Source organism: Eumetopias jubatus, unplaced genomic scaffold, assembly GCF_037043125.1.
Source record: "Eumetopias jubatus isolate StellerSeaLion01/CBP00866 unplaced genomic scaffold, mEumJub1_p1.0 scaffold_6, whole genome shotgun sequence".
NCBI lineage: Eukaryota > Metazoa > Chordata > Mammalia > Carnivora > Otariidae > Eumetopias > Eumetopias jubatus.
In genome coordinates, this window is record NW_028274812.1 from 303,285 (window position 1) to 327,994 (window position 24,710).

The 24,710-nt window shown below is 43.6% G+C and overlaps 1 protein-coding gene across 8 annotated transcripts in view; it reads right to left on the reverse strand.

The window, feature by feature from the left end:
• FAM120B (family with sequence similarity 120 member B) overlaps positions 1 to 24,710 on the reverse strand; it is a 110,793-nt gene that overhangs the window by 68,506 nt on the left and 17,577 nt on the right. For 6 of the 8 annotated variants that reach the window (XR_015768280.1, XM_088023787.1, XM_088023792.1 and 3 more), the window contains 3 exons: positions 22,701 to 22,881; positions 11,000 to 11,101; positions 3,253 to 3,425 (listed from right to left, as the gene is read on the reverse strand). Coding sequence is in view for 7 of the 8 variants with exons in the window: in XM_088023787.1 (XP_087879913.1) it covers positions 3,253 to 3,425; positions 11,000 to 11,101; positions 22,701 to 22,881 (456 nt within the window). In the remaining variant the exon portion in view is untranslated. Of the gene's footprint in view, positions 1 to 3,252; positions 3,426 to 10,092; positions 10,805 to 10,999; positions 11,102 to 22,700; positions 22,882 to 24,710 lie in introns of those variants that run through there. The other 2 variants (XM_088023791.1, XM_088023789.1) reach the window with 2 other exon arrangements.

Genomic DNA, 24,710 nt, shown 5'->3' on the forward strand with positions numbered 1-24,710 from the left:
TGCATACTCATATCTCAGGACCCCCACATATGAGACCCTCCGATCTTCTGTGGAATCAAGGGGTCCAACCAAAGTGTGAGCAAGAACAAGGAGGGCAGGGATTTGGAGAGACAGACGGGAAAACTCTGGGTCTCGAGAAAATGATGGGAATGAGGACAGGGCCGGGGAGCACCATGGACAGCGGGCTGCTCTAGGGAACCACCTCTCCCAGGTTAGGGGGTGGTGACTTTTCCAGCTCAGCCACCAAATTCTGCCAGCCAGAGAAAAGCACTGCAGTTCCCTTGCTCAGTGCTTCCACCGCCATCATAAGAATACGAGAACTTCTTTCTATAGAGGAATACGTTCTGTGGCAAGTAAAGGCTTGAAGGGAAAAAATCAGGATGACAACCACAAACCTATGAGTAAGAATTTTGATTCTTCCTCAGTGATAAAAGTGGCTAATGTTTACTCCTAATAAAAATGACGCCACCATAAACCAGAAAGACAGTTCATTCACTGGGGACTCCTGCTCTCCACGGCCAGGACCCACTGACCTCTCCTGGAAAAGCAAATACTTCTGGCATTCGTCAACTCCACCCTGCGGAAGGCACCAACCCCGTCACTACCCTGCCCTACTCCATTCTGAGGTACTTATTGCCTTTGTATAAATGACAGCTGTAACTCTTTCAGGGAATAACAAAAAAGTCCACAGATGTGTAGTACTCATGACCAAGAAAAAAGACCCCAGTCTACAGAAGCAAAACCAAGCAGAGAACACGTTTTTTTATTCCATAAACCCCATCTCTCTCCATTTAGACTGGGTTTGTTGCAATGTAATTCTACTTCTTGCCATTAGCAACTTTTGAAGAAGGCTGATTTTAAAACACCAACTTACGAGAAAAGAAAACTATCTCACGTACCATTGCTTTCACAGGTAGCCCACCTCCGCAGTTAACAGTCTAAACCACCACAGAGGGTGCTTTTTTAGGGTTTTACAGAACAGATATTACTATTTAAAGCATTTGCTCAACTAGAGATTATAAAAACTACGTACACTTCCTATGATGTACACTTACCCTTCCAGAGAATGTTCTCAGATAAGCTTTCAGTAAAAAGTGTTGTTGTTATTGACTTGGAGGTTATGAGAGCATTTCGTTTCTCTACAGGTTCTGTACCCCACGTCGCACAATGAAACATCTAACTTAAGCTTAACCACAGAAAAGTGTAAGATTTTCATAAATTTATCTTTTTAGCCTTATGAAACCCTAAGAGAATGTTAACCCTGTGAATATTACAGTTCCTTCTTAATCTCAGAGATGCCACTGATGTGTTGATTCACTGTTTTTCGGTTTCAAAAAGCTCCAATTTAAATATGCTCTTTAAGTCAAACCAACATCATATGTCTGCCTTATGCTGACTCACACTAAAGAGATTTTTACTGAAAGGTAACCATTAGTGTGAGCAGAAAGAAGGTGAAGGTGGAAATTTTCCTCCTGACACTTGTCTTGCTTCAGGTGTATAGAGATATTGGAGATGGAAAGCGGCTGTTCTGTGGTCTCGACACGGATTTTTGTAACTGACAAGTCACCTGCACAAGTGGCAAGCACAGAGCTGTGATGAGCGACTGTCAACAGGTTCAACAACCCTCTTACTGGAAAGAGCAATTCAAAATGTGTGTCCAAGCAGTGACTGTTCATATGCATGCAGACAGTATTCAGAAGAAAACACACTTATTTTTCTGGAGGAGAAACCTCAGCTCTTGGTTATTCACCATTCCCAATCCCCATGACGGCCCTATCTCGGCCACCTGGAGACTAACGAACACTGGACAGAAAACATTAACTGATACATGCTTGCATATTTAGTAAATGGTATCAAAAGAAAGGCAGTTTTACACTTAAAAATCCATCCTCTATTCAGTTATATTGCTAAGTCTGGTACCAATAACAAAATGTTCTACTCAAAATAGGAAAGCAAAAACTAAAGTTTACACTGGTGCTTGTGAAACCAATATTGAAGCAATAAAATCTCTTAAGAGTTATTTAGCTATATATACCACATTTTTACAAAATGCAAAATGCAGAACTAGCTATAAACTGGCAGAGCCAAAAGAACAATTTAGAAGAGGAAAAGACGAATCATTATAAAGCTCCCTTGAAATGTAATTCCACGGTAAGAGTGAGTTTCTTAAAGACAATCAATAATTCATAAAGTGAATTCAGGCCTGAGAAACAGTCACCTAACTCTCTATTCCAGGCAAATGAAAATTTGATGTTCATGCCAAACGAGTCCCAAGATCCAGCACATACAGAGGCTACAGCAGAAGGCAGCCCAAAGGTGTCGAGAGGACAGGAGGCCCAGATGGGCTAAAAACAACAGAGACGTGATTGCAAAGGACTTTTTCTTTTATTGTCGTTGTGACAAATGTGAGACAAAATCATTTAAAAATAATACAGCCAAGGAAAGAAGTGGGAGGAAAGAGGCTGGAAGAGGGGGTGATTTGGCCCTTCTTTTGCTGAGGTTTCCAAACATTACCCTGCACACGGGCACCTGTTAAAAAGACAAATACTTTCATGGGCCTTTATAATTTTCACACATAACCTAAGTGTAAAACTAATGAAACAGAAACTGCCTAACTTGTTGAGGGACATCAATCAGGGCCTGGCACTGCATTCCTCATGTGAGGCTTCCAACCCCTGGTTTAATCAGGCAAGGAAGACACAGGCCGTGACGATGATGACCCTAGCAGACTTATCATGGGGCCCCTCTGCGAAGCACGTTTCGTATTTTCCACAGTGCGACACCCCAATAACCCCAGGAGGTACCCATTACCTTGTCTTAGACTGAGACGTGAAGGGAAGTCTCAGTAAACGTCTGCTAGAGCAGTGACGTTGGAAGGCGTCGGCCAGAAGCACCAGGCCTTCTCACCACAACACTGGACCCCCGACAGGACCAACCTCCTGGACGGTGACGGCACCAGGGGAGGCACTACATGGTTCAAAGTGCTTGGAAAGCAGAAGCAAACCTGCACGGTGTCCCACGCCTCTACTACACTTACATGCATTACGAGCCTCTATGTCTGACACAGACGAGCGTCTAACACGTGTGCCGACAGGGAACACAGCTGCAAGGGACTCATGCTCATGGGGCAGATATTAGACAGCATGACATGGGGACAGGCCCACGGCCAGACCCCAGAGCGCCACACCTCACAAAAGGCAAGGGCAGGAGCGAGGAGCCAATGCAGGACCTAGAACGAGGAGCTGAGGTTACCTGCACAAAGAGGTAGATCAAGAGGCAGCACAACGCTTTAAAGGGGTTTTCTACCGCCTGCAGCTCTTCTCTTGAGGAGGAAAGGTCGAAACAGCCTAGGAGGGCATCCAAGCGCCGGCCTTGTATTCCTGGCTCTTGGTTCAGCCACAATAATTTCAAATTAGGTGTTCCCCCTGGTTAAAAAAAAAAAAGTCCATTTACCATTATTCTTTGTACCAGCAAGTTATAACATGCTTCTTACAGAAATATAATAGAAGAATAAAAGACACTAACAACTTCTCTTTCTGACACCCTTGGGCTTTAAGGTGTAAAGGACTAGAAAGTAAACATGAACAAACCTACCTGGTAAAAGAAACAAACCCTCAAAGGCCAGTATATATGTACTTCATTGAGAACATTCTTTTTCTTAAGGACTATGTTTTGAGGGAAACTAGGGCTTTTTTCCTACCTGTGCTGCATTCTGCCATTGCTAAGAATGCTTTTCAGAGTATGTTTAAAAGGCCCTGTCTCTGAGTGTGCGAAAGAACACGGCCACAGTGGAATATGCTGGTGCAAAGACCGCCACCTCCCCTGTTAGCTTACTCTCTTATTCCCCTCGACCAGCAGTTTTCAAACTTCAGCGTAAAAAGAACCCACTGCAGAGACTGTAAAAAATGCACTGTCCTGGGTTCTGCATGCAGAAAGCCCGCTTTACCAGGTATGATGACCAGGAGTCTGCACTGCACAACCTAGAGGCTTGGATGCAGGGCAACTCTGGACCCCACGCTTTGGACGTCATGTCCCTAAAACTGTCAAACAAAAGAAATTCCCAAAATGTAATTTCTAGTGTTTCATTTCTATGTTTCATATACACATTTAAGTTACTAAAGTTAAAAAAAACAAAAAAACAACCCTTCCTCATTTCCTTAAATCACAACACATGGCCCCGGGAGTCTGGAGGAAAAGTGGGGGGTCCTGCCAGCACCCACAGACACAGACCAGTCCCGGGACAAGCCAGGTCCCGCTACAGATGGCAGCTGTGATTTCTGCAGGGTCAACGCCTCAAGAGCCAGGACGGCGGAGGTCTGACTGTCCCACATGTCTACTATGGAACAAAACCCAGCAACCACACGGTATCAGAATTAAAGGACTCAAAGAAGCAGCTCTCCTCTTTTTCCATTTTTTCTCCATTTCTCACAGTATCATTTAATATTCTTGACCATATATCTCCCACCACTGAAAGTGAAACAACACAGCAAAAGTCATTTGCATTTCTGAAACGGCTGAAGTGTTTCCTCCATCAAAAAATTTTTTCATTATTTATTTTGGAGAGAAAAAAATCATTTTTCTCTTGAAAGAAAGAAAATAGTGAAGACAAGTGGCAAAAAACAAATCTATGGCACCAGTTAATAAGATGGAGATATCATTCCAAGATCTTCACAAGGGTCAGCCATGACTTCTTAGAAACACATATTTTCAGAAAAATCATCATCTTGTAGGGTCAGCAAACTGTAGCCCATGGGCTGAATCCAGCTCGCTGCCTGTTTCTGTAGGCCTATAAACTAAGAATGGTTTTCACATGTTTAAATGATTGAAAAAAAATCAAAAGAAAAATAGTACTTCACAATGTGAGAAAAGTATGTGAAATGCCAGTTTCAACGTCCCTAAATAAAGTGTTAGCACAACGGCACCAGGCTCATTTGTGTGCTGTCTGTGGCCCCCCGTGCAGTCCAAGTGCAGAGCTGGGCCGCTGCAGCAGGGATCACAATGCCCCCAAAGCCTAAAATATAGACGGCTGCCAAGCCCTGATTGAAGGTAAGTGATGAATGTCCCATTATCACAGTTATCTTAAATATACTCAAGTAGTTGACAAACAATTTTTCTAACTCTAAAAGTCACGCACTATAAAAAACTAAGGAAAAAAAGGCATAAGAAAATAAAAACATTTATAATCCCACCACCCACATATAGCCATACTTTAAAATATAGCTTCTAGTCCTTTTTTCAATGCATATACAACATCTATGCACACAGCTGAGAGGCCAAGTCCCCATTAGAGTGTGTGGGGATGGAGAGTGGAAAGACTGTACACCTTGCACTTCATTTGCTTACACAGAAGAGTTTAATAAAAAAAGAATGAGATTCATGAGATATACTGAGAGTCAAGTACGGTGGCAGCAACAAACACGTGATATCCTGAACGAACAGTGACATGCTGGTGGCCATCACTCCTGGCCTTGGTATCATCTGGGAATTTGTTAGAATTGCAAATTCTTGGAGCGCCTGAGTGGCTCAGTTCTTTGGACATCCGACTCTAGAGTTTCAGCCCAGGTTGAGATTTCATGGGGTGTGGGATTGAGCCCTGCACTGAGCCCCACATTGGGCTCCGTGCTCAGCGGTGGTGGGGGGGTGGGGTCTAGCTGAACATTCTCTCCCTCTATTCCTCCCCCATTTGTGCTCATTTGTGTGCACTCTCTCTAAAATAATTAAATAAATCTTAAAAAAAGAAGAAAAAAGAATTGCAAATTCTCAGGCCGCACCCCAGACCCACTAATCGAACTCCAGGGGTCAGGGAGCAGCAATCTGTTGTAACACGCTCTCCAGGTGGTTCGGACACAGGCAGAGTTTGAATACCACTCAATATTCTTCCACAAAACAGCTAAGAAATCATTTACACAGACAAGAAAAGAATAACTCTCGCCAATAATAAAGAAATTGGTTCTTGAGGGCTAATGATAAAATAGATCAGAGAAAACCACCAGTTTGAAAAACCACATCTTCAAAAATCTCTAATTTAATCAGAGAATTTCAATCCTAAATTCAATCAATAATTTATTTAGTCAAGAACTCGGTACTGAGCACCTGTATGCATATTACTAGAAGAGACAAGACACCTCTGCAGCCTTCTCCAGAAACTGAGGATTTTTGCCTTCAATACAAGACAACATATTCTGGGGTTGTTGTCATTTTCTGTCACACGTAGTACTTGCTAGGCTGCACAGAGACCCTCTGACGATCCTTCATAATGGCCTTAATTATAAGGATGGTTCTCTTCCTAAGTACCGTCCACGGAGATTTACTTCTCAGTTGATAGATTTCATCATCTTAAGCCAGAAGGTGTGAACTTCTTTGAAGGATCATTTAGATTAGTTCTCTTCCACTGGTAAACTCACTCTAGACGAAGTGGTTTTTATTTCATTTTTTTTAAGATTTTATTTATTTATTTGACAGAGAGAGACACAGTGAGAGAGGGAACACAAGCAGGGGGAACGGGAGAGGGAGAAGCAGGCTCTCCACTGAGCAGGGAGCCCAGTGTGGGGCTCCATCCCAGGACCCCTGGATCATGACCTGAGCCGAAGGCAGATGCTTAATGACTGAGCCACCCGGGCGCCCCTAGATGAAATGGTTTTTAAACGTGGTGTTAATAACCCAAGAGGGCTGAGCCTACCTAACACCAAGAACACCGTTAGTAATTTCAGCTTAAAAGAAATCTATTTTGGGGCGCCTGGGTGGCTCAGTCGTTAAGCATCTGCCTTCGGCTCAGGTCATGGTCCCAGGGTCCTGGGATCGAGTCCCACATCGGGCTTCCTGCTCTGAGGGAAGCCTGCTTCTCCCCCTCCCCTGCTTGTGCTCTGTGAAATACAGAAATCTTTAAGAAAAATTCAAAATAAAGAAAAGAAACCTGTTTTGATCGGAATTGGAAGGCAGATCAGCTCAGAGCTCCTCTCTTCCCCCCCCCACAGACACCCCTTGCTCCTGGGGATCAATAAGACTTTGCCAGAAAGGACGGCCCCTATACTCCCCCAGAGCGCCAGGGGCAGCTGAGATGTTTCAAAGAGCCACAGACCTACACAATCGATCTCATCTCTAGGTCACCAACCAGCATCACATCTAAAACACACTGGCTTCAAAAACCTAATTACATACCTTGGAAAAAGATTTTGTGTGACCAGATGGACAGGAAAGCCTAGGATCCTTCTGGGGGACCTGAGCCCACAGATGGAGGAGCAGAGGGGCAGGGAAGGAAGTCACTTCTGTGAATGACATCTCTGAGGCCCTTCTCAAGAGATACCTGGAGGATCCACCCCTGGCAGAGGGTTGCTGTATGCACCTCATAAGTAACAAAGCAATAAAGTAATGTTTCTGTTTGTGTTTTTGCAACAATAAACAGAAGTGAGTGAATAAAGACCATAGCAATTCTGTATGCTTTTTATATGGAAATACATATTTCAATAGTTGGGTTTTAGAGTTAATCTGATGACTGTTTCCCTTGCACACTGCTGGGGTGAGAAAAACCACCCACCTGTCTGGCTTGTGTCCACTGTCAGGACATGACTGGTGAAGAGTTCTCGAAATTAACGTGCATATATCTTATGTCTCAAGTTTACCTGTGAAAGCTTTAGTTCATAAGTTTTATTTAAATGAATATTTTACTTAGCATTCTCTCGTTTACTAGAGCATTCCTGGCCAAAAGAAAACAAAATTAAAAACCCTGACAACTCCACGCTTGCAAACTGAATCTTCACTCTGGCTGGGTAAACTTCAAGAGCCTATTTATTATAAGCAAAAAAAAAAAAAAAATTTCATTCAGGTACAAACAGAGGAGAATGCATTGATATCTCGATATATTAAGCTCTAAGTGTACAGGGATGAATGTCTCATTTCGTGCTTGCAAAATGACACTGTTATGCCACTCCTCCTAATGAATCCAAATACAGTGAATGTGGCTCTAAAAAGTGAAATTCAACTGTTGGCTTGTGACTCAAATGTGTATTTGTAACACAGTTATTTGAAAAATCTTCAGATTATTTTTACAAATGGAAAGAAAACCGGCATTGAGGTTTTGAAGCCATTTCTCTTGACCCATGATGTCAGGTGGGTGGGTCAGGAGGCGGGCGGTCACGTCATCATCTCGTCACGTGTGCGTTCGTGCACCTGGGCAGCAGTTGGGGACTTGGATCTACCACCCACAGAAACTGCTAGGACCTGACAAGACTCTCTAGACCTGTACACGTGTGTACACATCCATACACAGACTGTTGAGAGCACACAGAAGAAAGCTCCACCACAACAGCCCCAGCAAATGAAGGCCTGGGTCAAACATGGCACCTTCTTTTCAGGAAAGGTATCACTTCGTCTCACTTCAGGCTGTAAGAGTCTTCTGAGACGACCTGCAAGATTTTGGTGAGTCAAACACCCTCATAAAGCTGAGAAATATACGGCTAATTAGCTGTCTTAGGTCTCTGAAACGAGGGAATGCTTATGATGACAAGAAAACTGACACTGAGGAGAGGAAGAACCACTTCTGCTCCGTCTGAAGAAGAACCTCCAACTCTGGGGGAGAAGACGCTATTCCACATGCCTGCCTTGGTTTGGTGCAAGACTCACTCCACAACAGGCAGAGCCCCAGTAAGTGAGGAAGGAGGAAGAGAGGGGCTGTGTGTGCTGAGAATAAACAAGCACGTATGTGTACAACTCGAGGGCCCTTCAAGAGCTGTGTCTGGGGAAAGGAAGCCCAATTTCCAGGTACAACCTTCTTGCATCGTCAAAAACATCGCGTCTCAGGACACTGGTGAGGTGAGAGACGCAAGAGCACCCACGCACACAGATGAGACACATGCACGCAGCTTACAGCTCACGAGTGCGCACATCCGGACGTGTATCTGTAAGCGGCGTGTGCACCCACAGATGGGAGCACAGAGTGGACACAGGGATGTGATAAAATACGCCAGTAATGAAGTTTACTTTTCTGCTCCTTGCCTGGTCAATTTTAATTATTTCTCCCTCCTAATTGTTAGGTAATCTGTAATTTTTCTGCTCCCCTGTGTTTCCTTTCCATTTTGTGAAAAATATCTGTGATTTCTGTTTCTACATTTCTACTATTTAAGAAAGCAAGCTAAATCACATGTGCTGTTAGAAGAAAGCCCTTTTTAAAAAGAACACTCTGGCCACTCTATCAGGAGACTCACTGGAAACACACCATTTATGAAATCAACCTGCTTGAAACTCTCTCAGGAGAACAAGAAAATCAGATTTGTGTCCTGAGGTGACGCCCCTTCTACCGACAGGACCACTGGCCTCACGTGGGAACAACGGCTCCCATCATGCAACAAGGGCCTTTCGCACCCGGGCCGAGGCACCTGTGCGCATCAGGTTTCCTGAGACAGGTGTATGGACGGCAGGCGTCAGAGGACGCCACGGTTTTCAGCACACGCTGCCTGAGCAATGGAAAATGCCCGTGACACAAACAGGACGGTCTGTCTCCATTTTAGTTGAAAAACCATCTGGCATTTTTCCTCATGGATAAAGTATTTAAATATTAAAATCCTGTCATTTTCATATCTTTATTAACATAAGCACAAACAAAGAGTCATTCATGTAAATTATCAGCACCAAAAGCTCAGGATTCCACTCGAGTCTTCCAGTGATGGAAGCCCTGCATGCAAGCTCTTCTGGAGCCCAGCCCCGACATGCAGCCCGCGCAGCCACACGCAGAACTTTGTGGGTCCGGTAGTGCCAAGGAGGAGGCTTGCTTAAGCCCCAGAAGTCGTCTCTGTGATCATGATATGGCTGCCAGAGTTCATGAAAACATTTCAAGGAGTGGCCTTTAAAACTAACTCATAATATGATGATGAGCCAAACGGTCTCTTTAATTCAAACCATGAAGAAAACTATAATCCCTCTTCATATTATTTTTGGAAAGATACAATAAGATAGAAATCACATATATAATAAAACATTTCTGAAAAATTATTTTGGCTATCCTTTAAAAATATCTCTTGCTGTATAAACAGATGTTAATTCATCTTCATTTTTTTTTTTTTTGATAAATACCTTTTTAGGTTTGAATATATCACTGGCTGAGAGAATAAGGAAATATTCCCTATAGTAACTTTCCTCACCTCTCCCAATACAATTCCATTTTTAAGAAAATTATTTTGCAGTGCTCACACCCTTATTTGGTAAACTGCAGACTTGCATGATGGGAACAACAGTGGCAGGAGAGAATTTAACGCATACAAAAATGGAATATCAAAGTTTTAGAAAAATACTTGTCCTCTGAAACAATGGCAAGGAACACTAAAAATAAACCCTCACCACCCTCCTCATCTTTAACCTGCCTTTATGTACAACACTACCCCCCACTCAAATTCTTGACTTTTTTCAAATACTAAGAACTCGCAGGAACAAAGGACAAAGGACTTCAGCTAATTTTTAGGTGAACTTTGTTTTTTGTTCCCTCCCCTTATAGGTTTTAAGATAACACTCATGAAGAGAAAACTTATTTTTCCAGCTGAAATAACTTTCCTTTATCTTCCCTTTCCAGTTCATCAAAACATACTCTCAGTAGTAGGAAGGAGAACTGACTCGAGCAGAGTATCAAGAATCCAACCCTGTTGATTTGGCAGACAATTACTGAGCGAAGTCGAGGCACTGGGCCCTGGGGTCAGGCGGCAACGGGCTTGGGCCCACAGCTGTACTCCTCTTGGCCTTGCTCTCCCCTGATGTAGACCTTGAATAAGGGCCCAGGCGGAGTGAGGCAGAGCAGACAGCAGACTGGCCCAGGGTCCACCTGTGGAACAAAGGCCCATTCCTTTGCTGTTTCAGAACATTAATAGACAGGTACATTCCTTGTGGCCCCAGGGTTGACATGAAAATTAGTATATGTGCAGTTTTGAAAAAACATGTTTCCACAATGGATCCATTGTTGGACTTGTATCATATGGTGAACAAATGAGTGATTTATTGAAACCAAAACTGTCTGTACCTGGAATGTTCATCTGCAGAGGCCTGACGAGGTCCGGGTGCCTCAGTGGGTTCCCAGAGTACACAAACCACTCCTTGACAGTGGGGCAGGTGCTGGTGCCATCTGAGTAAAGATAGCAGGATCAATAGATGCACATGACTACCAACATTCATCACCAGGCTGACGGTAACAGACCCAGCTCCACTGGGGGCCAACTGCAAGGCGGTGAGTACGGTGAGGTCTCACATCCAAGGACACTAAGAGGGGCCTCAGGCCCAACAGTCAGACCCCTACCCTCTGATCTCACTTCAACAAGAGCAACGACCTCTGGGATGGGGAGACGGCAGGGCAACCCAGGTCAGTAAACAGTAACGGGGGGCAGAGATCCCCGCCTATGTGGCTCCTACGACGTCCTTCCTCCTGGGCTCTCACACTGCTGCACACAACACTTAGGGAAGACCGGTACTAGGACAGTCCTTTCTTTAATTCACTGTTTTGTGTAACCATCAAGACTATTATGACATTAGACAATTCAAAAAGCTAGTAGGGATAATCTAGAACAAAGGCATTTCTGTATGTTGGATTGTTAATTGCTATTAAAGATTCAGTTTCTCTTCCATTCTATCTACTCAGTGAGCAAAGATGGAAGGTGGCTCTCCTACCCACCATGCTCACCTAGCTTGGGGTCATCAGGCTGCCATCTCTCCAGCACCCAAACCCCTGCCTCCCCTCCCCCAGGGCACTCAAGACCACCCCCGGGCCCTTTGGGACCTGGCTTCCTACCCCACACGGGCCCAGCCCTGTTTAGACCATCTTCCGACTCACCCCATCCAAGGCATTTTCCACGTAAATTCGAGCTTTTGGGTTTTTGCTGTTTTACAATGAAAACCTGACCAGGCTGCTGGTCCTAATTTAAGATCCCGCAACAGCAGCCCACTGTACCAGCCTCAGAGTGCAGACCTGGGAGCATGCCAAGCTCCCCCACTCCCACCCCACTGCACGCTGCTTGACCCAGCACCCTCTCCTAGACCCGCACACAGTGACTGGAGGGCCCCTGAGTCTCGCCTCGCCAGTCCGCAGGATATGCGCTGTTTGGGCTGGGTCCCCAGGGAACCCGGCTCTGGCTCCCATCCTGCTCCTTGGCTGGAGTACCTCACATCCTCAAACTCACCATGCCTTTTCTCACCTCCTTGGCCCAGAACCCCTTCCCTCCACGCACTCCAGGCCCGCTTCTCTCCATGCCCAGACTTCCGTGCTGTCCACTTGGGCACTTCTGCTGACACTGCACATGCTTACTTACTCCCCTCACTGACCACCTGACTGAGCTCCTGGTACCAGAACTGAGACCTCTTCACAGTCTCAGTCCCTATAGCATGAGGCCCAGGGCAGACGCCTGTTAACCCTAAGTTTAATGAACACATTAACCTAAATTTCACACACACAAAAAGAAAAAGAAAGAAAATTCTGAGAAGTATTCTTGTACTTGTTAAAAACAACAGCAACATCCACTATGTGATCCTCTTGGCCTATAGGTATTCATTACACTAAAGAACAGCCTGCTGAGTGAATGGTGTTTTAAGTTGCTATTTCTGAAAGGAGAGCATTCTCTCATGCCCAAAGACAGACCTCACTAGGTTGCGTACCTCACGGATGATAGGTCTCCACCAGCCAGCCAGCTGCCTCCCTAGGAAATCACTGAAACATTTACAAAACCGCATTTTATACCATCTTTCAACTGAAACTGTTCTAAACCTCTAAACCCCGGGGCCTGGGGTTGACTTCTCAGAGCTTTAGTTCTGAATAATGTTAGGAAGAAGGCACTGCTACTGTTTGTTAGATAATACCAGGTAGATTTCCTACTAAGACCTAGAGCGTCAGTTTTTGGACAAATATGCCAAAGGCAATGCCACACACTAGTCAGTTATTCCGCTACAACCTCGGAAGAAAGAGCTGCCCACTGAGACCACCTCACCAGGATCTACAAACCCCGCTTCTGCGCAAGGGACACACTGGGCTGAAGACCAGCATGGACACCAACTTCCCCTTTCTCCAAAATTTACATCAGCACAGATAGCAAATTCCTTCTTTTCTCCATCATTTAGACCAGTGAGGGTTAAGTCCATATTAACTACAGTTTCTCCTAATTAACAACAGAACAAAAGTTTTTGCTTTTAAGGTGACTGACTTAATTCCAATGAGTTTCAAGGACCACACAACACAGTCACAGAACAAGAGTGCACCTGCTGCTTAAAATGCAGTACCTAACAGCTACTGACTAACAGAGACTTGAATATGAAAACCTGTAATTTTTATCACATAAGAAATCAACTAACTAGCCAGAGGATGAAAGGTAAAACCGACCTGCTGACTGGAATTTTTACTCCCTAAATGAAATTTTATCTGAACTTATGGGTAAGGATGCAGGAAATGACGGAGATATGAAAGATGAGTATTTTCTTGAGGTGCAGGGCAGGGAAAGGTGCTAGGTCACTATGCAGGGTCTGCAGGTTCTCTGGCACTCTGCCCTCCCCCTTGTGAGCTGCTGGGCAACATGGGCACCCTCAGTGTGCCCTCACTTCCTTCCTCTGCCACGGGAGGGTAAAAGGGCAGTACACAGTGGCTAGAAAATGTGTGAACACTTACAAAGAATAAGTTTAATAGTCTGGATAATGACTTTTCCAAATCCAAATATTCAGATGGCAGCATTTTCACTTTTAATCCAAACTGCCGCTCCTACAGACACAAACTTACCAGTCCTTCAAAACCCAGAGCTAGCTGCAAAGTGTTACCTGAGATCCTCTTAAAATAAACAGATATTGCTGAAAAATCCTAGAGTTTAGCCTATTCTCTGGGATACCACATAATTTCAGAGGTTTTTCTATAAAACTCCTTAAAGAAAACAGAGGCAATAAACTCTTGGACATTGGTCTAAGCAATATTGTTTTTGGATTTATCTCCTGAGGCAACAAAAGCAAAGGCAGAAAAAGCAAAAATAAACTATTGGGACGTCATCAAACTAAAAAGCTTCTGCCCGGGGCACCTGGGTGGCTCTGTTGGTCAAAGCTCCTGCCTTAAGCTCAGGTCATGATCCTGGGTCCCAGGATCAAGACCCACATCAGGCTCCCTGCTCAGCGAGGAGTCTGCTTCTCCCTCTGCCCCTCTCCCTGCTCATGCTCTCTCTCGCTCTTGCTCTCTCTCTCAAATAAATAAATGAATAAATCTTTAAATAAATAAAAAGCTTCTGCCCAGCAAAGGAAATCATCAAAAAAACAAAAGGTAACCTAGTGAATGGAAGAAGATATTTGCAAATGACATATCCAATAAGGGATTAGTATCCAAAATATATAAAGAACTTATATAACTCAACACCAAAAAAACAAGCAATCTGATAAAAAATGGGCACAGGACCCGAACAGACATGTCTCCAAAGACATCCCCAGATGGCCAACAGACACTGAAGAGGCTCAACATCACTCATCATCAGGGAAATGCAAATCAAAACCACAGTGAGATATCACCTCACACCTGTCAGAATGGCTAAAATTAACAACACACGAAACAACAGGTGTTGGGAGGATGTGGAGAAAGGGGAGCCCTCGTGCACTGTTGGTGGGAATGCAAGCTGGTGCAGCCACTCACTCTGGAAAACAGTATGGAGGTTCCTCACAAAATTAAAAATAGAATTACCACATGAACATTTCTGGGCATTTACCTGAAGAAAATGAAAACACAAATTTGGAAAAGATATACGCACCCCTATGTTTGCTGCAGCATTATTTACAATAGCCAAGATACGGAAGCAGCCCAAGTGTCCATCGACTGATGGACGGATAAAGAGCTGACACACATACACACACAGGAGTATCAGTCAGCCATAAAAAAGAATGAAATTTTGCAACAACATGGATGGACCTCAAGGGTCTTATGCTAAGTGAAATAAGCCAGACAAATACCATATATTTTCACTTATATGCGGAATCTAAAAAACAAAACAAATGAACAAACAGAAACATACTCATAAATACAGAGAAGAAAGTGCTGGTTGCCAGAGACAAGGGTGGTGGGACAATGGATGAAAATAGGGGAAGGTGGGGAGCCTGGGTGGCTCAGTCCGTTAAGCGTCTGCCTTCGGCTCAGGTCATGATCCCAGGGTCCTGGGTTCGTGCCCCGCATCGGGCTCCCTGCTCAGTGGGGAGCCTGCTTCTCCCTCTCCCACTCCCCCTGCTTGTGCTCTCTCTCTGGCTGTGTCTCTCTCTGTCAAATAAATAAAATCTTAAAAAAAAAAAAAAAGAAAAGAAAAAGAAAATAGGGGAAGGGGATTAAGAGGTACCGACTTCCAGTAATAAAATAACCAAGGCATGGAGATAAAAGTACAGCATAGGGAATGTAGTCAATAATACTGGAGTAGGTTTGTATGGTGACAGATGGTAACCATACTTAATATGGTGCGAGTTTTGTAATTTATACAAATGTCGAATCACCAAGTTGTACACCTGAAATGAATATAATATTGTATGTCAACTATACTTTAAATAAAAATTTAAAAAATTAAAAATAAAACTGCCTAAATAGGAAAAACAAAATATCAAAGGTTTTAACCTGGCATGCACTTTGCAACAATTTGGTTCATCTGAATTAGAATGAAATAATCTTAAATGCCTAAAAATCAAGAAAAAGAAAAGAGGAAAACTGCGTTTGGCAATTCCTAAAAGAAAAGGCTGATTTTCTCAAACTTTCAATATGCTAGGCTCTACGTTCAAAGGAGTAAAGAACTTGAGAAAAGTTCTTTGCTAGTTTAACTCCCTTCAAGCTGTAACGTTTTATATAGAAAATGGAAAAATGACATAATCAAATTTGGTCTTCTGTTATTCCCAAAGGACAGACATATCGATCCACTCTGTACAATCTTCTGTATGTAACAAAGACATGTTCTCCAGGAGCAAAGTTGGGAAACTGTCCACACTTGCAGCCCCTCCCCCACGAAAACTCCACCTCGCCTATGCTGACCACTCTCACTTGGCCTGGAGGGGCCGGGAGGGTCTGTGGGTGTGCTCTCGGGGCAGGCAAGGGGAGAGTGAGGAGAAGTCGTCAATTACAATCACTCAGTTGCTGGGATTTTTAAGTTTAATAAACCATCCCTCAGGCTTTTAAAGAACAATATTTGTCCTTATGGTTCTGTAGTATTTTTATATGGCTGGTTTAATCTGTATTTATATGTGGCCTTAGTCCTGAAAAATATTAAAAGACTCCCACACATATGTTTTTCTATGGACTTATCTCGGATCTTGATGTGCTGATGGCCTGCAGGCGCTTTGTGAAGGCGCCACACAACTGGGCCGCAACGCACACAAGCATGAGACCACCAGGCTCACCCAGCTGCGTGAGGGCCCCCGAGTGTCACCGAGGGAACGGCGGGCAGGACGAGAGCACAACCTGCGGACAGCCGCCTGTGCACACCGGCGCCCCCAGCCCTGCTAACTGCACCGACGTAAAGGAGAAGAGCAGGATACACTTCGGCATCTTCCCAGTTTTTTTCCTCTTTCCTAAAATGTACACGGCTTCACGGTGACACAGGAAGCTAAGATTTTCATGAGGAGACAGAGTTAGGATCTGAAGTAAAGTAAGCACTGTTGTGAAGGCAAGGTGGGCTGAGGGGGGATGACTGGAGAGATTCTCCCCTCACTGGGCCGTGACACCACCCGGCCATCGAAATAGCGCACATGCCTCTAGACAAAATACACGTGGGAGTGTGGCCAGCCAACCACTCCAACATCATCAGACGAGCCCTCCAACGTGTACCCGTAATGAGGGACTCTGGAGCACCAGTGGATTAGTCCAGTGCCAGTGCCTTCTGGCTCAGACCTCCAGTATCTACAGCGGTGCAAGTGTAAGAGTCTGGTTCTAGGACTCAGGGTCTACACCCGCGGAGTTAAAGACACCTTTGATTCTAAAAAAAAACCTCACTTTAAACAAGTAGTTCCCACTTGTCAGTCAGGCTGGGCTCGGAGAAGGCTGCTCACCTCTCAGGACTTGACAGATCATCGCTCTTCCTCCTGTGTCTGCAATTCAACTGTTATAGTTACCCTTTCCTGAGGAAAGCTTTGCTAAATGGAAATACCGGAACTGACTAATCTCTGCTAGTTCAGCTTACAGCCAGTGGGGACAAGGGACATCAAACAAGCACATAAACAAACTGTGATAAGCTATGAATGAAAAGCACATGGTTCTTTCAGAGAAGAACTGACTTTTGATGAAGAAATAGGGAGGAAGCAGTTAGTTCGGGGGGAGTTAGTTTTTAAGTTCATAAGGGACAAATAGAATTGATCAGAAGAATGGCCTGAGCCAGAAAAAATACAAGTTGTATTTGTCAACATGGATACAGTTTCTAGAGCAATGCAAGTAAATGGGACCACTTGGGTGTAAAATGGTCACACCCGGTGTGAGGGCCTCCCACACATGGGGGTTGGCAGAGAGCAGGGGCTGCAGCAGGGGCGGAGTAGGGTGGGAGATGGCCAAGATGGGGGCAGAGCTGCCTGACCAGTCTTCCCACCAACACCTCTATTTCTGGACAAATTTCTGTAGCCACCGCATTGTTGAGTTGGACAGAGGCACTATGCAGACTGCAGCCTAGGGAGCAAGAGCCCTACCAGAACAAGAAAGTCTCTGAGACAAGCAAAGTCTGCAGATCAAGACTGTGATAACAGTCAAGGGACTGTAGCACAGAACACCAGCACTGGCACTGTGCAGAAAGGAGCTTCCAAAATCTGCACAGAGGTGCCCTTGAGGTCCTAGTTGAGAAGTGAGCTCTAACATGTCCAGGGCAAAACTCAGGGAGGCTGGACAGGACAACTACAGACCAGCCCCGCCGAGCAACCAGCGGACCCTACAGAGCTCCACAACATCAGAGTCCTACCAACCAATGTGCAGAGACCCTCATTAGACACCTAGCACTCAGGGCACAGCCCAGGAAGGCCAAGCCTCGGGAGCAGGGCCATTCCAGCTCTAGAGTGAAAGTCCTCTCAGACCAAGTCTAATAAAGCTTAAGGCAAGCCCTGAAAGGATCTGGTAAATTTAAGTGCCTGATAGAACACAAGTCAATACCCTTCAGAGATCCAAACTCTTCTAGGCTACAATCAAAACACAGTGGACATGGAAATAAGCAGAAATACATAAGGATAATAAGCAGAAACACATGGCCCCCTTACAAGAAGAAAAAGTCAATCAACAGACACAGGCCCAGAAATGATGGAGCTGATGGAATTAGTGGACAAGAACTTGAAAACAGGTCCTGTGCATAAATTTAAGGATTTAAAGGCAAACATGAAGATGGGGGCAGGGGATGGAAGATTAAAAAAAAAAAAACAAAAAACAGCTGAAAAACACAATATCTAAAACAAACATTTCACTGGATGGGTTAATAGCAGATTAGATGTTGCAGAAGAAAGGTTCAATAAACTTGAAATAAGAGCAACAGGAACTACCCAAACTGAAGCACAGAGAAAAGAGGCTTAAAGCAAGCCAGGGTGCATAATGGGCACCATGAGCAATAAGTCAAGCATGGAACTGGGAGGCCCAGAGTGAGAGGGGAAAGCAATAGAGAGAGGAGACAATGTTTGATGAAATAAAATTCACTTTTTCCCCAAATTTGATAGGAAATGTAAACTCATTGGTCCAAGAAGCTCAGGAATCCCAAGCAGAATAAACATTGAGTATATCACTCCAAAGCTCAGCTTAAACAAATTACTAAAAACCAGCGCTCAAGAGAAAAACCTTATGGACAGCTGGAGGGAAAAACACTTGTTACAGATGGGGAACAACAGTAAGAAGGACCACGGTCACCACGTGACAGCCAATACAAGCTAGAGACAACATAACAACATCTTTACAGTGCTGAACAAAAAATAAAAATACCTAAAATTCTATATACAGCAAAATTACACTTCTGAAATAAAGATATTTTCAGGGAAAAAAAATAAGGAAATAAAATGAGCACCATAAGAAACGTAAAAGCAAGTTCTCTAAATGAAGAAAGATGATACCAAAGGACATTTGGATCTACACAAAGAAATGGAGAGCGCCAGCAAGGGTGCACTCCAAAGCCTTCTCATTTGTAAACTCCTCTAAAAGGCAGCTGATTGGTTAAATTAATGGTTGGAAAATGATATCCAATGGGCCAAGTCTGACTTTCTTGTGCTATACAGTCTGAAAGCTATAATGCTTTTCACGTTATTTTAAATGATTAGAAAATTATCAAAAGAATATTCTGTGACACAGGAAGATTATATAAAATTCATGGGAATTGTGACATAGGAAAAGGAAATTAAGCTTTACTGAGACACAGCCTCGCTCCTGTGACAGACAGAGACGTGTCTACACTGCAACAGCAGAGTGTACTTGTTACACAGACAAGAGGGGCCCTCAAAGCCTAAAATATTTATTATCATCTGGCCCTTCACAGAAAAAGTTTGCCAGCCCCTGGTTTAAAGTAAAAATAAGAATATTATGGGATTTAAAACATATGCATAATATCAAAAAATTACACGTATGTAACATTCTTGACATGACCAAACATGTATGTAACATTTTTGCAGAAATCAAGTTACAGAGATCGAGGACAAACCAGTAGGGAACAGGGGACAGGGCCGGATGGCAGGACACAAAGGGGCAGCATGAGAGAGCTCCTTCGTGGGGATGGACCAATTCTGTATCTTGACATCGAATAGAATACATAAAACTACACACACACACACAAATAAATGAGTGAATGTAGAAAATGATGAAGCTGATTAAGAGCCGTAATCTAGTTAATAAAACTGCACTAATGTTAATTTATGGCTCTGACACTGTATTTTATTACCCAAGACGTCGTCTGTGCGGGGGCCCGGGGCAAGGGTACAGGAAAGCCTATGGACTGTTTTTGCAACTCCCATGAGTGTGTAATTACTTCAAAATTAAAAGTTTAAAAAATACACAACAATAGCAAAAATGATGGGAAAATGAAAGTTCGCAGCTACAATGCATCACACACAACGTGGTTATAATACTATTTGAAGGCAAACTGTGGTAACTTAAAGATGTACATTATTAACCCTCGAGGAACCACTAAAAAAAAAAAAAAACAAAAAAACAGGTAAATCTAATAATCCAAAAGAGGACATAAAACAAAATACTAAGAATTATTCAATTAGTCCAAAAGAAGTCAGAAAAGGAGAAAATAAAGGAAAAAAACAGAGCAAAGGGCAAAATGAAAGACTTAAACCCAATCATGTCAATAATTACATTGAATGTAAGTAATCTAAAGACTAAATTAAAAGAAAGATTATCAGGGGCGCCTCGGTGGCTCAGCTGGTTAAGAGTCTGACTCTTGATCTCAGGGTAGCTGAGTTCAAGCCCCACACTGGGGCCTTGAGAAAAAAAATTAATTAAATAAAAGAAAGATGGTCAAACTGGATATGCTGCTTAAAAGAGACATACATTAAGTATAAAGAAATAGTTAAAAGTAAAAGGACAGAAGAAAGATACACAATGCAAACACTAATCTTAAGAAAACTGGAGTGCATATGTTAGTGTCAGACAAGGCCAACTTCAAGACGAGGACTATCACCAGATTTTTTTTTTTAAAGGGAAATTTCATAATGTTAAAAGGGTCAATTCATTAAGAAACAGGACAATTTTCAATGTATATGCACCTAACAATGGAACTTCAAAAATATCTGAAGCACAAACTAACAGAACTGAGGGAATAAATAAAAACATCCACAAGAGCACCTGCAGACTTCAACACTCTTCTCTCCAGAACTAATTACAAGTCAAAAGGAGATGGGGAGAAGACTTGAACAGCCCTGTCAACCCAACTGCCACGTTAGAACAGCAACTGTAAACATACATCATTTTCAAGGACACATGGATCATAAGCTAAGCCAAGCAAGCAACGCAAAATATGCCTCATTACCACCACAAGTAAACCAGCAATAGCAGCATTTTATGTTCACATCCTAAAAATGTAAACTTCATGGAGAAAGCCAAAAAATTGAAAAAGAAGAGAGTAAAGATCAATTGTGAAGACAAGTTCAATTTGAGTAATTATTCCTGTTATTGTGGTTAAGTAATCAAGTTACCAATATGGCTGTAAATAATCTGCATTAACAAAGTATGAAATTTAAGTTAGTAAAGTTCATATATTTGGACTTCATTTAATAAGCTACTCTAAAAACAATTCTAGGCAGGGGCGCCTGGGTGGCTCAGTCGGTGAAGCGTCTGCCTTTAGCTCAGTTCATGATCCCGGGGTCCTGGGATCGAATCCCACATGGGGCTCCTTGCTCAGTGGGGAGCCTGCTTCTCTTTCTCCCCCGCCCCCACTCATGCTCTCTCTCTCTCTCTCTCTAATAAATAAAATCTTTTTAAAAAATTTAAAAAATAAAAACAATTCCAGGCAAATACTATACAATGTAAAATTTTTTTCATGATTAAGATGTCTTTTTTTTAATCATTAGAATCAATGTGAAATCACTTGTGTGAAGAAAGAATATGGAAAGAGAACCACATAAGAAAAAGAAATAGAAAAATATTATTTAAATACTATCTGGTCCCAAAGTTTATTCCATAGGTTCTTTTGTTTCTGTTTTTCAGTTGGTGTAAACATCTTTCTCATGTCTTCCTTAGGGCACATAAGCCTCTGGATTCTGGCAGCACATGTGGGAAAAGGCAGTACATGCCGAGAATCCAATAAAAACTGGATTCGAAGAACCTTGCCACTCCACACCCTGCCAAAGCAAAGAATCATGACAGCATTTTAACCGGAGGATTCTATCACCACCTGTAAGTTATGAAATGCTTACTTTCCGGAAGAACAGAGTGATCTTAATACCAATATTGGTACGTCCGGAAATAACGGAGTTTAGGCAAAAGGACCGCAGACACCCTTTCTTCGGGATCTTACTGCTTCTGTGTCCGTCCCAGTCAGAGTGTGTGCGGCCCTGTTTGCTCTCAAGTCAGACCAGTGTCCCAGGAGGCCAGTTGCAGGCGAGCAGGACCTCACCCAAGAGGTATCTGCATGTGTGAAGCATCACTAGTCTCTACTATGAAGCGCTCTTCTCTACCCTCAATGCCCCCCAACTCCCCTGAAAAGAGAGCAGCAGGGCCTAATTCATTTTCCAACTGGTGATGAAGGCCCCCCAACTTTCCTGCTCTGGCCACTGACAGTCCTCTCCCTACATGCTTGCTGTTATTGCACAAGGAAAATATAGATGGGAAAAACCTAAATACAAACGCTCTAAAGGAAAATTTTGTTTATACTTTAAAATATGATGTACTAGATTTTATGGAATTATTTTATGAAAATCACATTTGGAAGAAGAATAAGTAGACATTGTCTTCTAATAATAAACATACCCTACACTCCTGCAGAAGGAAAGGGTTTTCACATTTTTCAGAAAACACAAATCCTTTTAAGGAATAAAAGTATAACATTTTATAAAAACAATGCACTCTTCTTTTAATGAATACTGATCAACTGTTTGCTAATTAGATAGAGATGTCCCATGGCGTTTACCCTTAATCTTGTACAGATGTGAGTGGTATTCTCAATTACAGATTTTACAGAGAAACAAAACCCTTTTTAATTGTATCCGTGTCCTGAAAGAATGCATTCTACTTCATTTGGTCTGTTTCTCAGAATCCAACTCCAAATAGCACCGTTGCTAAGAGAGACCAACAAGCTCACCTCTGCCGTCCCCCAGTAAGAGGGAGTAAACGCGCTGCCGCACTGGGCGGTAAACAAAAGCCTGGCTGGGCAGAGCTTGGTCGAGGGCGTCCTCCAACGTGTTACTGCACTCAATCTCTCCGCTGCTCATGATGTTGTACACCAGGTAGCTCTCTGCCTGGACGTGCTGTGCTCGAGCAACCTGTGCAAAATTGAAATACAATTGCTTTCTCCTTGAAAACAAAACAGTAATCTTCAAGAAAAAAACCAACCCTTTTTATCCCATGCCAGTGTTTTTAGGCACTCAGAAATGGAGTGATGGTCCCTCAAACTCATGACATCGGGCTGGCATTGTTTCCTCTCCTTGGCATTTCTAGGCTCCAAACTGTCAATTACTCCTGCACCTCCAATCGCCAACCGCCTACCAGACTTACCACACTGACTTCTGCGGCATCTCGGAATTTTGTCCGCCTGATGAGAAGCATCACTATGAAAGACTCTGACGGAACCTAACCCACTTCTCCCCTCTCCAACCCTAACCCTCCACAGCATCAACACCCTGTCTTCTTAGAAATAGGTCCAGTCACTGCCCTCCTCAAAGCATCTGAATGACTACCACGATCTTCACCCTAACACTCAAGGCCCCAACGTGCTCTTCCCATGATACCAATCCACCTCACAGAAACCAGTCACAACAGTACACCTTCACTGCTCCTCAGGAACACTCGATCCTTCTCCATCTTCACTTGGGATCCAGGAAAGGTACCCCCTCAGGGCCTTCCTACCCTCCCACTTCATAAGCTCCTCTCTCGTCAGGGCTCACCACCCACCCTGTCTTCTGCTCCCAACCAGAACTCACCTCCCCTCGCCTAATGGGGCTCATCCCACATTTACCCGATAGTTACCTGGTCTGATCTCCCCTAGTCAACTAAACTTCCCTGGGATCAGAATCTGTGTCACATTCACCTGTTCAGTAATTCCTTACTGAGCAAAACACATGTGCTGCACACCCCGTTTCTGCCTTGCAACCAGCAATGCTGGCACAAGGTAGGTGATGAGGCACAGGGCTGCATTCCACTTTCTCCTTAAAAAGAGGAGCTAAGGGGCACCTGGGGGGCTCAGTTAAGCCTCTGCCTTCGGCTCAGGTCATGATCTCCGGGGTTCTGGGATCAAGCCCTGTGCATCGGGCTTCCTGCTCAGCGGGGAGTCTGCTTCTCCCTCTCCCTCTGCCTGCTTTATGCTCTCTCTCAAATAAATAAATAAAATCTTTAAAAAAAAAAAGTGCTAAGATCAGAGGCCTATAATAACCTACACACAGGTTTTATTTTTTCTGTGAAGAACATTCTTATTAGTGTAGGAAGTGATTTACCCAGATTACTACTCAAAATTCAATCCAAACAGTCTGCCACAAAAGGCATTTAAAATGTGGTGTTACTGGGGCGCCTGGGTGGCTCAGTCGGTTAAGCGGCTGCCTTCGGCTCAGCTCATGATCCCAGGGTCCTGGGATCGAGTCCCACATCGGGCTCCTTGCTCAGCAGAGAGCCTGCTTCTCCCTCTCCCTCTCCCTGCCTGCCACTTCCCCGCTTGTGCTCTCTCTATCTCCTTCTCTCTGTGTCAAATAAATAAATAAAATCTTTAAAAAAAAAAAGTGGTGTTACTATTGGTGGGAATGCAAGTTGGTATGGCCACTTTGGAAAACAGTGTGGAGGTGCCTCAAAAAATTAAAAATAGAACTACGCTATGACCCAGCAATTGCACTCCTGGGTATTTACCCCAAAGACACAGATGTAGTGAAAAGAAGGGGCACCTGAACCCCAATGTTCATAGCAGCAGTGTCCGCAATAGGCAAACTGTGGGAGGAGCCAAGATGCCCTTCAACAGATGAATGGGTAAAGAAGAGGTGGTCCATATATACAATGGAATATTACTCAGCCATCAGAAAGGCTGAATACCCAACTTTTACATCCACATGGATGGGACTGGAGGAGATGATGCTAAGTGAAATAAGGCAAGCAGAGAAAGTCAATTATC